At 36.4% G+C, this 14,631-nt stretch overlaps 1 protein-coding gene across 1 annotated transcript; it reads left to right on the forward strand.

Moving 5' to 3' along the window:
• Positions 1–8,265: 8,265 nt before the first annotated feature.
• On the forward strand, positions 8,266–9,825 carry LOC117567475 (signal transducer and transcription activator-like). The gene has a single exon (XM_034247506.1). It carries the CDS (start codon positions 8,266–8,268, stop codon positions 9,823–9,825), a length of 1,560 nt encoding a protein of 519 aa, XP_034103397.1.
• Positions 9,826–14,631: the final 4,806 nt, after the last annotated feature.

Consider the following 14,631-nt stretch of genomic DNA (forward strand, 5'->3'; position numbering starts at 1 on the left):
TTCCTCGCAAGACGCGAGTCTTTTTCGAGTCATATTTTAATCGAAATTCACTCGTTTGCAAGTCATATTTCGAGCAATAAACGAATCATTTTCGAGTCATGTAAGAATCAAAAATACGTGAAATATTCAATAATATTTTGTTCTTGTATTTTTTACAATATTATATTTATATATACAATATAGAATGTAGTAGTAACAATAATTCAAATTTAACAAATAATATCAATAGCAACTAAACTAATTCACACGCTTTCTTTTATTAACAAGGTCTTTGGCATGAACGAAAAATTTTTTGAAAAAACCATGTTCATGTCCTTATCCGTACAATTGTATTTTAGGTGGCAAATATCTAGGAGGAGAAAAGTATTAATTTCGTTCACCAATAATAGAAATATTTTCTTACTTGTAATTATTGTTATAAGGTAGCACTTTTCAGCGCTTGGCTTTGTGCTGGTGCCTTTCCAACCATAATATTTTTTTCTAATATTTTTGGCCGACATATTCTTCTCACTTTACCTAATCTCACTGAGCTCACAAAGTTACTAAAACTGAGTTTAGAAATGCAGAACATTGCAGCAACCCCTTCAAATTTGGTGAAAAGTGCCGTTTGAAAAATATCAACAAGATAAGGCAGAGAACAGAAAACCAAAGGAGAGCGCGCGACTAAGCTCCAAGTTCTCTCACCGAATGTTAAATGCAAAGCAACAAATAATCTCATTTCAATCATCTGGATGACCAATTTTCGACTGCTTTACAATTTTGTTTTTGCTATTTTATAAATCGTATATGAACATCATTAACATCATTTTCGAGTCATTTTCGAGTCATTTTCGATTCATTTTCTAGTCGCTCATAAAAGGAATCTTTTTTTAATCATTTCAACGACTCGAAGAAGACTCGTCAAGGTGATTAATTCAAAAACGATCTTCCAATTGCTGGCTGGGTTGCAGGGCGCAAAATGAAAATGGCAAAACAAGGTCAAGTGTAGGGAGCAAAGTTTGTTTGAGTGCACACACACACACACACACACACACATACATACAAACATATCGAGCAAGAGAGATAGAGAGAGAGAGAGAGGAATGTACACACGCACGCAAATACAAAAACTATAAATAAAAAACGAAAGCGCGCAGCACTCGCATAACTTTTTCATTAAGCGCAGTTTGTTGTTGCATTTGTTTAAACAAAAATTGTCAGGCCGCTGACGTCGACAACGACCAACGACATCAACGCTGCAGTCGACGTTGGCGTTGGCGTCAACGTTGGCTGAGTCACGCTCAACAGGCGGCGCGCAAAAATTTTTGAGGTTAACTTTTTGTCACATTGACGACGAAATAATTTGCACAAAGATGTGAAGTTTTTGTGAGCTGAACTTGACGTTGTATGTATGTATGTACGTGCATATACATACATACACACTTACGCATGTGTGTGTATGTACTTATGTACATCGACGACACCTGTGGCTGCGAAATGCGAGTGAACGCAAAATAATAATGAAAATCAAATCGACAACAGCAAACAAAACAACCCTCAAACTAAACTCAACTCAACTGAAGATTTGCTGGCAATTTACAAACCTACGCTGGAAGTCAACGACGACGTCAGTGCCAAGTGCTGGCCTCTCCTCTGCCCCCCCTCCCCTACCAGAGCATACCCTGTAATTGCACATGTGTGTGACGTTCATGATATGCGCGCCCCGAAAATGTATGGGATTAAAGCGGGCAGCTGAAAGTGTAACTAAAAATCATTCGCAGAAAAGCAAAAGCCTCATTTCGATACAGACACAGCTACACACATGCATACATACATACGTGTGTGTGTGTATATATAAGTGCGAAGGCATATGTGATGTACATTTGTATACAAATTATATATGTACATCTCTACGTACATGTGTATATATATGTACGTATGTATGTATGTATACACTCACATAACAACTACAACAACGACGCAAAACGAAAAAGAAACCTACATAAAAAATTAAATGGAAATTTCTGATATAAAACACATACACACGCATACACAAACACACAGATACCCACATTGCCAGTCAGCCAAACGTGAACTCAGCGCTCAAGCAGCAGCATGAAGTTTGGCATCGTCGCTTTTGTTCAGGCACCATAACAAAGCACTGCGCTGCCGCAGCGCAGCCAACGGCAAAACGTAACGCGGCGGCAGCGGCAAACTCGTCGTCGCACAGTGTCCCACATTCATTTTCCACGTCAACAATAAGTACGAGATTTATAAAAAAAAAACTCAAATTAAGATTCATATACATATGTATATTTTAAAATTTTCAATTGCAATTTCGGAAGAGTTTTGAAATTTTTTTGCATGTTTAAGCATTTAGTGTGCGTACCACTGTGCGCCAGCAGACTCACAAACAAATAACAGGCAAGCAATGACTGACGGTCGTCGCGACCGACGTCGCGTCAGAGAGTGTAGTTTTCGCGCAGCAACAGCAGCGTTAAAGCGAGAGAGACAGTGAGAGAACGAGACAGCAATAAACGCGATACCCAGTGGTGAATGAGCTGTGTCAGCAGGAATTAAAGATACTTGGCGTAATTCTTGGAAAGAGGTTCAAAATCAATTTGAAAAAATAAAAAAATACAAAACTAACAAATGATAGATAACAACTGCACAATTTCATTGAAATGATTTGATTAATCAATAACAGCTATTGCACGTTTTATTAATCGTGATGTGGTGCGCCACATTATCGCAGGTTGATTAAAAAATTGTGTATTTTGGTGAAATCCCAGGTGTTTAAAATGTCATTTAGTTATTTATGTCTTCTTTTTTAAATGTTTGGAATCAACTTTTTTTTTGCTATTTTTATTTGAATTTGTCATAATTTGTCAATTTGACTTAAACAGTCGACTTAATTTAAACAGATATGCTTATAAATATGTATATATGCATGTATGTATGTATGTATATGAAAAAGAGAACACACATATACACAAATGAACAACACTAGCCAGCTGAGCACAACAAAGTGCAAAATGCGCCAGTGGGTGGGTGGCTTTGGCTGTGCTCAGCACACAATAAAAAAAATGAAAAAAAGCAAAAGAAAAAAAAAACATTTTTTTGCTACAATTTGACACACAAAGCAGCTGTCTGCGCACACATACACATCGCTTATGTATATCACACGCTGTGTTGCCATAGATACATACATATATACACATACATACAAATATGTATGTGTGTAACCGTTTGATACATACATACACAAGTATCTCTGGCAGCGGGTTGTCGGCAGGCGGCGGTTGTTATCTACTGCGCATTGTCTTGGTGTTGTTTGCGTAGTTGTCTGTCTGCTGCCAGTGTATTGTATGCATGTTTGTGTGTATGTGTGTGTGTGTATAGAAGAAGATGAAGCAGCAGCAGAATACTGAATAACTAGCGCAGACGCTTGTAGTCATGGTAGCGGGCGGGCAGGCGATTGTTGTTGCTCTGTTGGTCGTTCGGTCGGTCGTTTCGTCTGTCGGTTGAAGAACCGAACCATGCAGACAAATCAACATGACACGACCAACGGCAACAACAACCACAACGACAGCAACAGCAACAACAAAAGCAACTGAAAAACCGGCACATTCAACTTCAACGCACACAGACGCAGACAGTGGCAGACGAACAGACGGACAGACACACTCACTCGCACGCAAAAGAGACAGCAAGACACAACGACAGACGAAACGGCCAAAGCGACTGGCTGACTAGCAGTGTTGCCAGTTCCTTTTTCCCCTGCCAAATCTGGCTATTTTGTGTACCCAAATTTTTAGCTCTATTCGCATTTTTTAAATCCATACACTTTTCATTAATTATTATTATTGGATACAACTTGGAATATTGTGTCTGATTTATCTGACGGCAATCAACGCATAATTGCTAAAAGGCACATGTTAAAGATACAAGATAATAAATTTTATTTCAGTCATTACACTAGACATCAAACATTGACTTTATTATATAAAATTATTATAAAATGAAATATTCCCATTTTATATAGTACATGATAACATTGTCAGTTTTTGCTGATTATTGAAAAATGGTTAACATTTTGTTACGAACATAAACAGCTAGAAAAAACAGCTATATGTTCTGAATATTCTTATGCTGAAAACTGACAGCACTGACTGGCTGACGACATGCGAGTGTGAGCCGAGAGAGAGAAAGAGACGACGAGGGACTGCGAAAGATGGAGCATAATGATGAGTGTAGAAGGGGAGCGCGTTGGTAAGAACGTGATGGTGACTGGGGAATGGGAAGGGGAAGCCATGCGAACGAACGCGTCAGCCAGTCGAAATAAATAAAGCAAAAGGCTGGCAGGCAACAGCAACAACGACGACAACAACAACAACAACAAGGAGGACAAAAAGCAACGCAAATAAAACGAGTAACGCAAAAATAAAAATAAAAATAAAAATAAGAAGAGTATGTGCACATGAATGTGTGCGTATGTGTGTAATAATAAAAAGCAAAATAAAATGAAAGCAAACGAAACAAGCATACGGAGGAATGAGAACGGCCTGCGAATTTTTATACACACATGTGGGTATCTGCACGTATGTATGTATGTATGTGTTGGTGCGTTTATATATGTACATACAGATGTATGTCAGTGTATGCACGTACATATGGAGATATGCATGTTTGTGTTTTTAGAGATGGCTGCGTGTGTTGTGTTGTGTTGTGTTGTGCAGAGCGGGACGGGAAATGTGCGCAGAGCATGCTTTTTATCAGGGCAGCGACTGCAAAGCTTAGGCGTCTGTCCAGATGCCAAATGCAAATCGATGGGTTAGATCTATTCCAAGGCAAATGTTGAATGGATTGAGAGAGGACCAAGACTACAATAAAAAAAAAATAAAAGGGTTGCATTACATTGTAAGGGTATATAAAAGGCTGACCAACATACAGCTTCAAACATAGCCAAGAATTTGTTGTTGTGTTATGCAAAACAGTGTGGGGCTAATTGATTGATCGATATTGTCTATCGATTAGCGATTTAAACAAAACTAAAAAGTCTCAACATTGTATAGACAATAGCAATAACACTGATTGATTGCCTAATTGCCAAATCGATAACTCTGTTATGGAAATTTTATTCGAAAAAAATCATAAAAAATCATGTGCATTAGAAATTCTGGTTTTGGTGGCAAATTTATGCATAATAAGTTGATTGACTGTTTAATTATTTATAAAATCAACGCATTTACATTTTAAATGCCTTTTGTCATATTTTCATTTCTGACATTTGATAATTATCTTTAACGAGAACTCGAATTATTATGAATTCATGAGAATGAGTTATTAACTTTAAATTATTTATTTCTTTTTATTATCTTTAAAAAATATTGTATATGGAAACTAATTAGCTAATACAGAGTTATAAAGTAAAGTGCCCTGAAAGCAAAGATAGAACTGCTCTGGGAACAAAGAATTTAATTTTTAAGATGATACCGCGCCCATCTTTGCTTAGCTAGACACATACATACATGCATACAAAAAAATGATAATTTATTTGTATGTACAATTTTATGTATTCAATTTGTTAATCGGAGTCATTCTTATATCATTGCTAATGACTCTCTAATTGACAATCAAATCTAGCGAGACTGTGAAGCATTTACTTTTTTTTTTTGTTTTTTGTATTTTTTTTGCTATTTAATATCATGACGATAATGACAATAGTATTGTATGCATGCATGTGAGATATTTGATGTGCGCGTGAAGCCCCTCAATAGATAGACGTAGAAAACCTTCTGGCGTAACCCCGGCAGTTGCTCGACATTGACCGATATCGATCGACGACATAGTGTTTAAACAGTTGTACGATGCCCTCCCCGATGTGGTTTATACTACATACATCACACCCCTCCATTGCACCACTTGCAAACACTTCACAATTTAGTATACAGACTACTATTTGTGCTATCTGTGAGTACTTTCAACCTGGACGATGTACATACATACATACATATGTATGTATATGTATATTTGTTTGTGCTGCCGCATGCTTTTCCATTTCTCGCTTTGTTGCTAATTTCTGTTTTGTTAATGTGTTTTATTGAGGTTTTTTATTATCGGCAGATCGCGCGCGCAACGCTTATCACAAAACACGTCCGCGTCTGTGTCTGCGTCCGCACGTCCAGTCCAAAGACTCAACTCAACTTTACCTGCACCCCCAACCACCCCTCCCCATTAAAACAACCACTCGTGCACAAAAAACACGAGTGCGTTTCCACTGGCTGTCGTTCATTACATGCGAATGCCGAACGCGATCGTCGCCTGTAGTCGTCGCAATTCACAGTTAAGTCAGTTGTCACACACATACATACACCCAAACATATGTATGTGTAAGTAAGCAAGAAAACGCAGTTGAGTCAGCTTGACTCGACAATACCCGTTATGCATGCTAAATAGTGAAGTCTGCGTTTCTTAAATAATTTATCAGTTCTTAAAACAGAACTATGTATGTTCATATGTACATATGTACATATGTTCACCAACATTTCTACTTTATCATATTTCTTTTGCTTGCTTTAAATATTTTCGTTTGCCACTAACTTAAAATACCATACTGGATTTGAAGTGGCGCGCGCATAATGAAATCAAACCTGAATTTATGGCTGCGACTCGGGTGGGTGACATTGCGGAGAAGGCAAAGTGAAATGGTAAACATTGGACTGAGAGAGGGGCTGGCAGGCGAGTGAGTGTGTGTGAGTGAGATAACAAGTAACGTCGCGAAGCCGAATAAGCGCAAAAGTAGCGCAACTTGCGGGCACAACAACAATCTGCAGAATGAGAGCAGCAACAACAACACCAGCTGGAGCAGCAGCAGCAGCAGCAACAGCATGAAGGAGCAACAGAGCACGAGATACATACAAATGCGTACATACATGCATACATACAATGTATGGACGTGTATTTGTATGCCTATATGTTATGGATATATTCCAGTGCTTGCCGGTTATGCGTGCGTAATCATAGTGCTCCATGTCTCTCTCTCTCTCTCTCTCCCGCATACGTATGCGCGTAGGTACATATGTTTGTATGGCTGTACAGTAAACTGCTTTGGCCCCGCACTGCTTTGCCCCTCCACTGCTTGCCCGCTTCGATCGTGTTGTATCGCATCTTGTATTACGTGTTGGTTTTTTGCATGTTGTTGTCGTTGTCTTTCGCTTGCTTTATTTGTGCATAGCTCGTTCGCTGTTATTGTTGTTGTTGTTGCTGCCGCTTAAGCCAACTCAATCAAGTCGAGAGTCACATACATACATACATACAAGCCTGCTGAACAATGCCCCAGCTCAGCACCCAGCAACAGCGCAACAACAGGCCCGGCAACTTGCTTGATGAGATCGCAAAACGAAGTTCGAACGAACCGAACCGGTTTCCACTTACTGTCTTGCATATTTTTAGTAACAAGTTGAAACCCGGACTGAACTCAAATGGCGGCGCACTAGAAGAGAGCAGAAAGCAAATACACAGACACACACACACACACACGACACAGCTTGTGTGTGTATTTGTGGAGATCGGACAAAGGATGTGGTGCGGCATTCGCTTGTAACAAAATTGTTTTTATGCTTTTGGCAAACGATCCGCGCCAAAAGCAGCACCGCCACTTGACCCCCCTCCACCCTCTCTCACTCTCAGGGTTGCCACTTTTGGTACAAATGTACCAAAACTGGAACATTTTTTAATGCGTTGGTACATTGGATCACTTTTTTTCATTTTGGTACATTTTCAATATGCCTGGTCTAGAATTTAAATTTTTCATTAAATTTTATGTTCACACATATTATTTTAACAAATGGCTCTGTTCCACCAGACACAAATTTTCTATCAGTTAGAAATTGAACTATGACTATCACTGGAAAATATCGCATACAGTCGATTTGCGACGTATTGTGTCAATTGAGAAAATATGTACATATGCGTCAATCTAAGGTCTATCACTACGTAAACAGTTATATAATATATTGTGAATCAAAATTTGTGAAATTCAAATAATCTTTTTGCTAAAATTGGTACAAACAATTTTTTTGGAATGGCAACCCTGATTACACCTATTGCACTAATTAATCTATCGAAATAAGTTTCGATAGGTACACTGATTTAGTAGCAATCGATATTGTGATCTATTGTATCGATAAGTTCCTTGTAATTCTTGTGCTTTCTTCGGAACTGCGCAGTTTGCGAGCAAAAGAAATATTTGGATCTCCGTAGAAACTTGTTTGCCATTAAAAAATGAATAATCCTGAAAGTGTGAGCAGTTACATGGCTGAAAGGGATTTTTTTGATTCGGCTTCTGGTCTGTCGGACAAGTTAGAGCTTACTGATATCCATCGTCAGATTGTGCAAAGGCTCTCAAACTTTACCACCACAATCACAGAGCAACAACAAAAGCTAAAGGAAAACCTCGACGATGCCACAGCCATCACACTTTCTATAGAAGACAAGGCGAATGAGTTGTGCCTCTTAGAGCGCAGCTTTTTTTACTATAAGCGTCTGCAGGATATGGTCATCACGGAGCTAAGGAACTGGCTTCGTCAACAGGTGCTGGCAGCAAATGAAGCACAGTTCAATAAAGATAATCTGGATGAGATACAACGTTGCTTGGAGTTGCTGGAAAACTTCATCAATCAATTACTGGCTGCTATCGAGGGCATTCCAAAAGAAGATGAAGAAGTCGCTGAGCTTCGCGAGCGAATGCAGCGGGCGCAAAAGTATCTGCTAGGATCAGCATTGATTGTGGTCAAACAGCCGCCACAAGTGCTCAGGACAAACACACGCTTTGCAGTCTCAGTGCGATGGCTTCTGGGCTCCCAACTGGTCATGAGCCGGAATCCGCCCACAATCAAGTGTAACATTATTTCTGAGAGGCAGGCAAAACATTTTGTGGACCGTCAAAACCCCCACTTGAATGTGATCAAGTGCCATTTAAGCCAAATGGAGTCGGGAAAGCTGCAGAACAGTTCAAGCATCATGGAATATCAACCGACAAAGCAAATATTCTGCGCCAACTTTAAGAATATGCTGCTCAAGAAAATCAATCGATCGAACCCAGTTGACAGTATTTTGGACGAAAAGTTCACGCTGTTCTTCTATGCAACGTTTAAATTGAATGACAACTATATTTGCTCCTGGACATTTTCACTGCCCGTGGTGGTGATTGGGCATAGCAGACAGAGGCCAAAATCTTGGGCTACCATCATATGGGACAATGCATTCGCGGATGTTATACGCATTCCCTTTGTGGTCAGCGACTATGGCACCTGGTTGGAGTTATCTACTGCGCTCAATATGAAATTTACAGCCTGCACACAGCGTCCATTAACCGCAGACAACTTGGCGTTTCTACATGAAAAACTCGTGGGTCGACGCTTCGCATACATAACATGGAATGAGTTCTGCAAGAATCCGTTGCCAGAATGCAGATTCACCTTCTGGGAGTGGTTCTACTCCGTCATGAGACTGATCAAGAACCATCTGATGCCCTTGTGGAAGGCAAATCTTATCACGGGCTTCTTCACCAAGGACAGGACTCAGTGTGAGTTGCATTGCGCAGAACCTGGAACATTCCTGTTGCGCTTCTCCGAGAGCAAATTAGGTGGCATCTCCATTGCCTATGTGAATGAGGAGCAAGCCATAACGATGCTCTCGCCATGGACTGCTCACGATTTGCGCATCATCAAACTCGCCGATCGCATACGTGATCTGCCAATGCTGCACTTCCTGTTTCGGATCGACAACAAGGGCGAGAGTTTGGATCGTGATGATGCCTTTGGACAGTTTTATTCGCAGTAAGCTAAGAGATCAGCTCGCACAAACGGTTATGTGCCCAGCACAATCCATGTGGACGTGCCTGGCAATAAGAACCTGCGCTCTAAAAATCTAAAAATCGTCCTCCTAAAACAGACGATCAGGAACTGTTCGATGCGATCTTGAAAATCTAGATAACTCAGAAAACTTTTAGCTTAACTTAATATAAAATACTAATTTACAAATGACAATGAAAGAAATAATATTAAGCTCTTTAGACCTTGTCAAACTCAAGGTTACAGATATATAAATAACGTGAAATTACTTTCAACTAGTGGAAGAAATTGTTTTTATGAACATAACTCGACACTTCCCACTTTGACAACGAAGTTAAGATTTCTTTTTTGTAAAGAATATGTTATGTTCGAGAATATGTTACAAGAATTATGGCAAGATAAAACTATGGATAAATATGTTAATATATGAAAATATCAAAGGAAAAATTATGTTAAGTTAATTGATAAACAAAAAAGTTCAGTTAATTGAGAAAGCTCAAAACTTGCGATCAAGTATTTTTGAAATTTTATTGAAGTGAATTTTAATTTTAATTTGTATACATAATTGCTACTACTTTTGAACATTCGTATTTGATTTAAAATTTGACAAGAATATTGTTAATTTAATTTGTTTAAGACCTGCATTTAATGCATTTTTGAAGTATGCGTTTGATTTAAATGTTCTTTAAATACACAATTAATCCGTACATAATAATAATATGTTACACAACAATTTTTTTTTATTTCCATATCTATCGACTAACTAATGAATGTACTCCAAAGAAATAAGAATAAAGCAGCGCAAGGACATACTTAATATTTTTGTATCTTATGATATCTTGTGAAGGTGAAGCTTTCGCGCGCAATGAGATGAAGTTATCTCGCTACGGATACTTGCATCCTAATTCGTTGGTTTTGCATTGAGGGAAAAATAAAAACAAGTAAGAAAGCTACAGTCGAATGTGAGAAGTAGTGACGCTGATACTGTTTGTGTTAACGGTGACGACAAGGGCTAGGTCTGATCTGAGTCAAGATCCCAGCTCTGTTTATACCCGCTACCCATAGGGTAGAAGGGTATTATAACTTTGTGCCGGCAGGAAATGTATGTAACAGATAGAACGAGGCATCTCCGACCCTATAAAGTATATATATATATATATATCAGCGTCAACAGCCGAGACGATCTAGCCATGTCCGTCTGTCCGTCTGTCCGTATGAAACACTGGATCTCAGAGACTATAAGAGATAGAGCTATAATTTTTTTTCGACAGCATTTGTTATGTTTGCACGCAGATCAAGTTTGTTAAAATTTTTGCCACGCCCACTTCCGCCCCCGAAAAATAAAAAAAATCGAATAACAAGCGTAAATTTAAAGCTAGAGTTGCGAATTTTGGTATATACTATAAATACTATAGTAGTAGTATTTGGTTGCGATCAGATAAAAATTGTTAATTGTTATTAATTATATACTTTTGTATGGGCAAAAACGCCTACTTACTAGGGGTCTGAGTTGCTTTGGCCGACAATCTGGCACATTGTGCCGTCTACGGTATATTTTGAATGCGTACTATATCGATATACCAAATATACCATCTGGTATATTTTTAGTATATTTGGTATATTTTAATAATAATACCCCAAAATATATTTTTAGTATTTTTGTAGTATAATTGGTATGTTTTGAGAATAATACCGCAAAATATATTGCTTTTATTCAAAATGGGTAGCGGGTATCTCACAGTCGAGCACACTCGACTGTAGTTTTCTTACTTGTTTGGAATGGCAACCGTGCTCACTCTATCTTTCTCTCTTTCTGGTGCGACAGACAGACGGAAACGCCAGCGACCGCAAACATAGCCGCGTCATCGACGGCGACGCCGCAAAACAATTGCCGGCCATTGTTGTTGTCGTTGGGCGACCCCCACGGCCCCAAATGGCCCCAGCGAAGTCGAAGACGAAGACGATGTTGTTGTTGCTGTTGTTTTACTCAATACACTTTCCTCGCTAGGTTGTGCACTGTATTTTAGTATCGAGTTGGCGGCCACTTGAAAATATCGATAGTTTGCATAATTGAATAAATCGATATGTAATTGAATATGCAAATTGGAAAGTGACTTTTCAAGCTGTCGACACTTGATTACCTATGGCAATGACACAATACCATATTACAAGTGTATGTAAATGATAAATAATAATGTATATATTATATTATTCAATGCATAACTTAAGTGAATGATCGATAGTTGTATTAAGTCGTCTTTATATAAATCTGAATGATTTTATTTTTACATTTTAGGACAAATATATTTTTTGCATAAAATTTTAGTAAATTGAGCTCTTTTTACTTTACACAATACCATATTACAAGTGTAGGTAAATGATAAATAATAATGTATATATTATATTATTCAATGCATAACTTAAGAGAATGATCGATAGTTGTATTAAATCGTCTTTATAAAAATCTGAATGATTTTATTTTTACATTATACTATATTTTTTGCATAAGCTTTTAGTAAATTGAGCTCTCTTTATTTATTTTTATTTGAATTCTCTCAAATTATTAACGAATCTTATTAATAAAATGAAATAATTCACTTTAGATCATGATAAAGCTAAAAATTTATAATTGGATTTTTCTTTTGTGATATCTTTAAAATTAACTGATAATTTAATGTTTCATATAACAGATAATAAAAAATATAGAAATAAAAAGTTTGATTTTATAAGAAAATAATAAAGGGGATTTAAATACATAAAAATTTTTCAAAACAAACATTTTTAAAATATTTCCCGTTTCTTTTAAAATTGAAAATAAATGTTTAAGCGTGATTCTTGATATTGATTTATATAATGATTCATTTTGTAGTGTTCGAATTTTGGTTAAATAAATATTGAGTTTATAATGACATCAAAATGTTTTTATTTTTATTTTAAATCTTAAACAGTTAATTAAACACTTAAATTGAAAGTTGTGCATTCACAATCAAATGGAGCAGTCTTCATTAATCAAGGATTAACACAATTAAAAGAAACTGGACTGCAATCAATATGAAAACTTTATTCCAAAATAACTGTAAGGGCACGTGTTTTTGGAATCGTGAGAATAATGAAGATCATATTAGCACTATGATAAACACGAAATGCTGATCGATCAATCAACGAAAATGTTTCAAACATGTGCCAATCTTTTTTTTTATTTTTTTTTGGGATAGTGTATACAAATGCCGATGATGTATTTCTCAATTTATCTTATTATTTATTTATTTTTTGTGTCTGTTTTTTTTTGTGTGTTATTCTCGTTTCTTGTTTTCTTACATTTTGTTACATTTGCCTTGCCATTCATATTTTGTTTATTGTTGTTACCGTCTCCATCTCCATCTTCGCCTTCGTCTCGGTCTCCCCTCGTTTCCCCTTATGAACAAAAGTTGCGCCATGGGGCAAGCACAATGGCTCTTTGACCCTGACTTTTAATATGTACGTCGCTCAGTTGCCTCACTCATTTCATTCTCACTATCCCGTCGCGTCGCCCACCCAACCGAACGAACGAACACACCCCAATCCCCAAGCCCCACAACCCGACAACCCCACAACCCCATCCCACATCATTCACGTGCTAAATTATTGTTATTATGATACCCTGTAAGCCATAAAACGTGAACGGTTAACACAGCAATAACAGACAACATAAGACAGCGACGAATCGAAGCAAAGTTGCTTAACTTATGAGTTATGGAATATGGGCGGAAAAGCCTTGAGAATTAACTGTTGAACAAGCAGACAACATTTTGTTATTTATTTATTGAGAAGAACGTTGGAAATAAGTCTATTTATATGTAATCTTAGCAAATTAGTCTTACTAGATTCAATAAGTATTAATTTTGTTATGTTTGTTAAAGTAAGATTGTCATAAAGTTTTTTTTTTTTTTTTTTTTTTTTTTTAAAGAAGTTAAAAGAAATAAATATTATAATATTGAATAATGTTTGTTTATCTATTGGAAGTATGAAATATTTAAATATGAGAAATAGCAATTACTATTATTATTATTATTATTATTATTATTATTATTATCATTATCATTATCATTATCATTACCATTACCATTACCATTACCATTATTATTTTTATTATTTTTATACTTATTTACATTTAAATACTTATTTAATATATGACAAAAGGGTATCTAGTCAGTTGATCTGTTTTTTAACTTCCATCTCATTTAAAATGTTGTTATTCATTCAACTAAAACCGAAAGCAATTTTAAGTTGAACTTGAAGAAATAACGTAAAAATAAGTCATTAAGCTAAAATCATTATCTAATTGTGTTTTATGCACAAAACGTCCACTATGAGTAAGAGTATTAATGTTCATTTTTATTAATATATGTAATTAGTAGTAGCTGTTACTTATTTTTTTTTATTAGTTTATTTTTGTAGCTTAGAATTAAATTCGAGACTACTTGAATGAACTTTTGTTTTATTCTTTATCTATTTGTTCGCTTTATTTAGTATTTTTATATCACAAGTTTGAAACGGTTTGCAAAACTCATTTTTTTTTTAATTCTATGCATAAAAAATTAATGTTAATAGATTAGTTATTGACTATGCGAACACTATTTACAAAATATTTATAATACAAATATTAAAACAACAGGACAATTGGAATTCTTCTATTTAAACAAATGAATAATAAAACAAAAGCACATATTTTAGAGGAAATTATATTTAAACAAAAAAAAGATATTTAGAAATTGTTAAATATTTACATAATATTTGCATTTCATGTTTCTTATTA

This window comes from Drosophila albomicans, chromosome X (assembly GCF_009650485.2).
Source record: "Drosophila albomicans strain 15112-1751.03 chromosome X, ASM965048v2, whole genome shotgun sequence".
Lineage (NCBI taxonomy): Eukaryota > Metazoa > Arthropoda > Insecta > Diptera > Drosophilidae > Drosophila > Drosophila albomicans.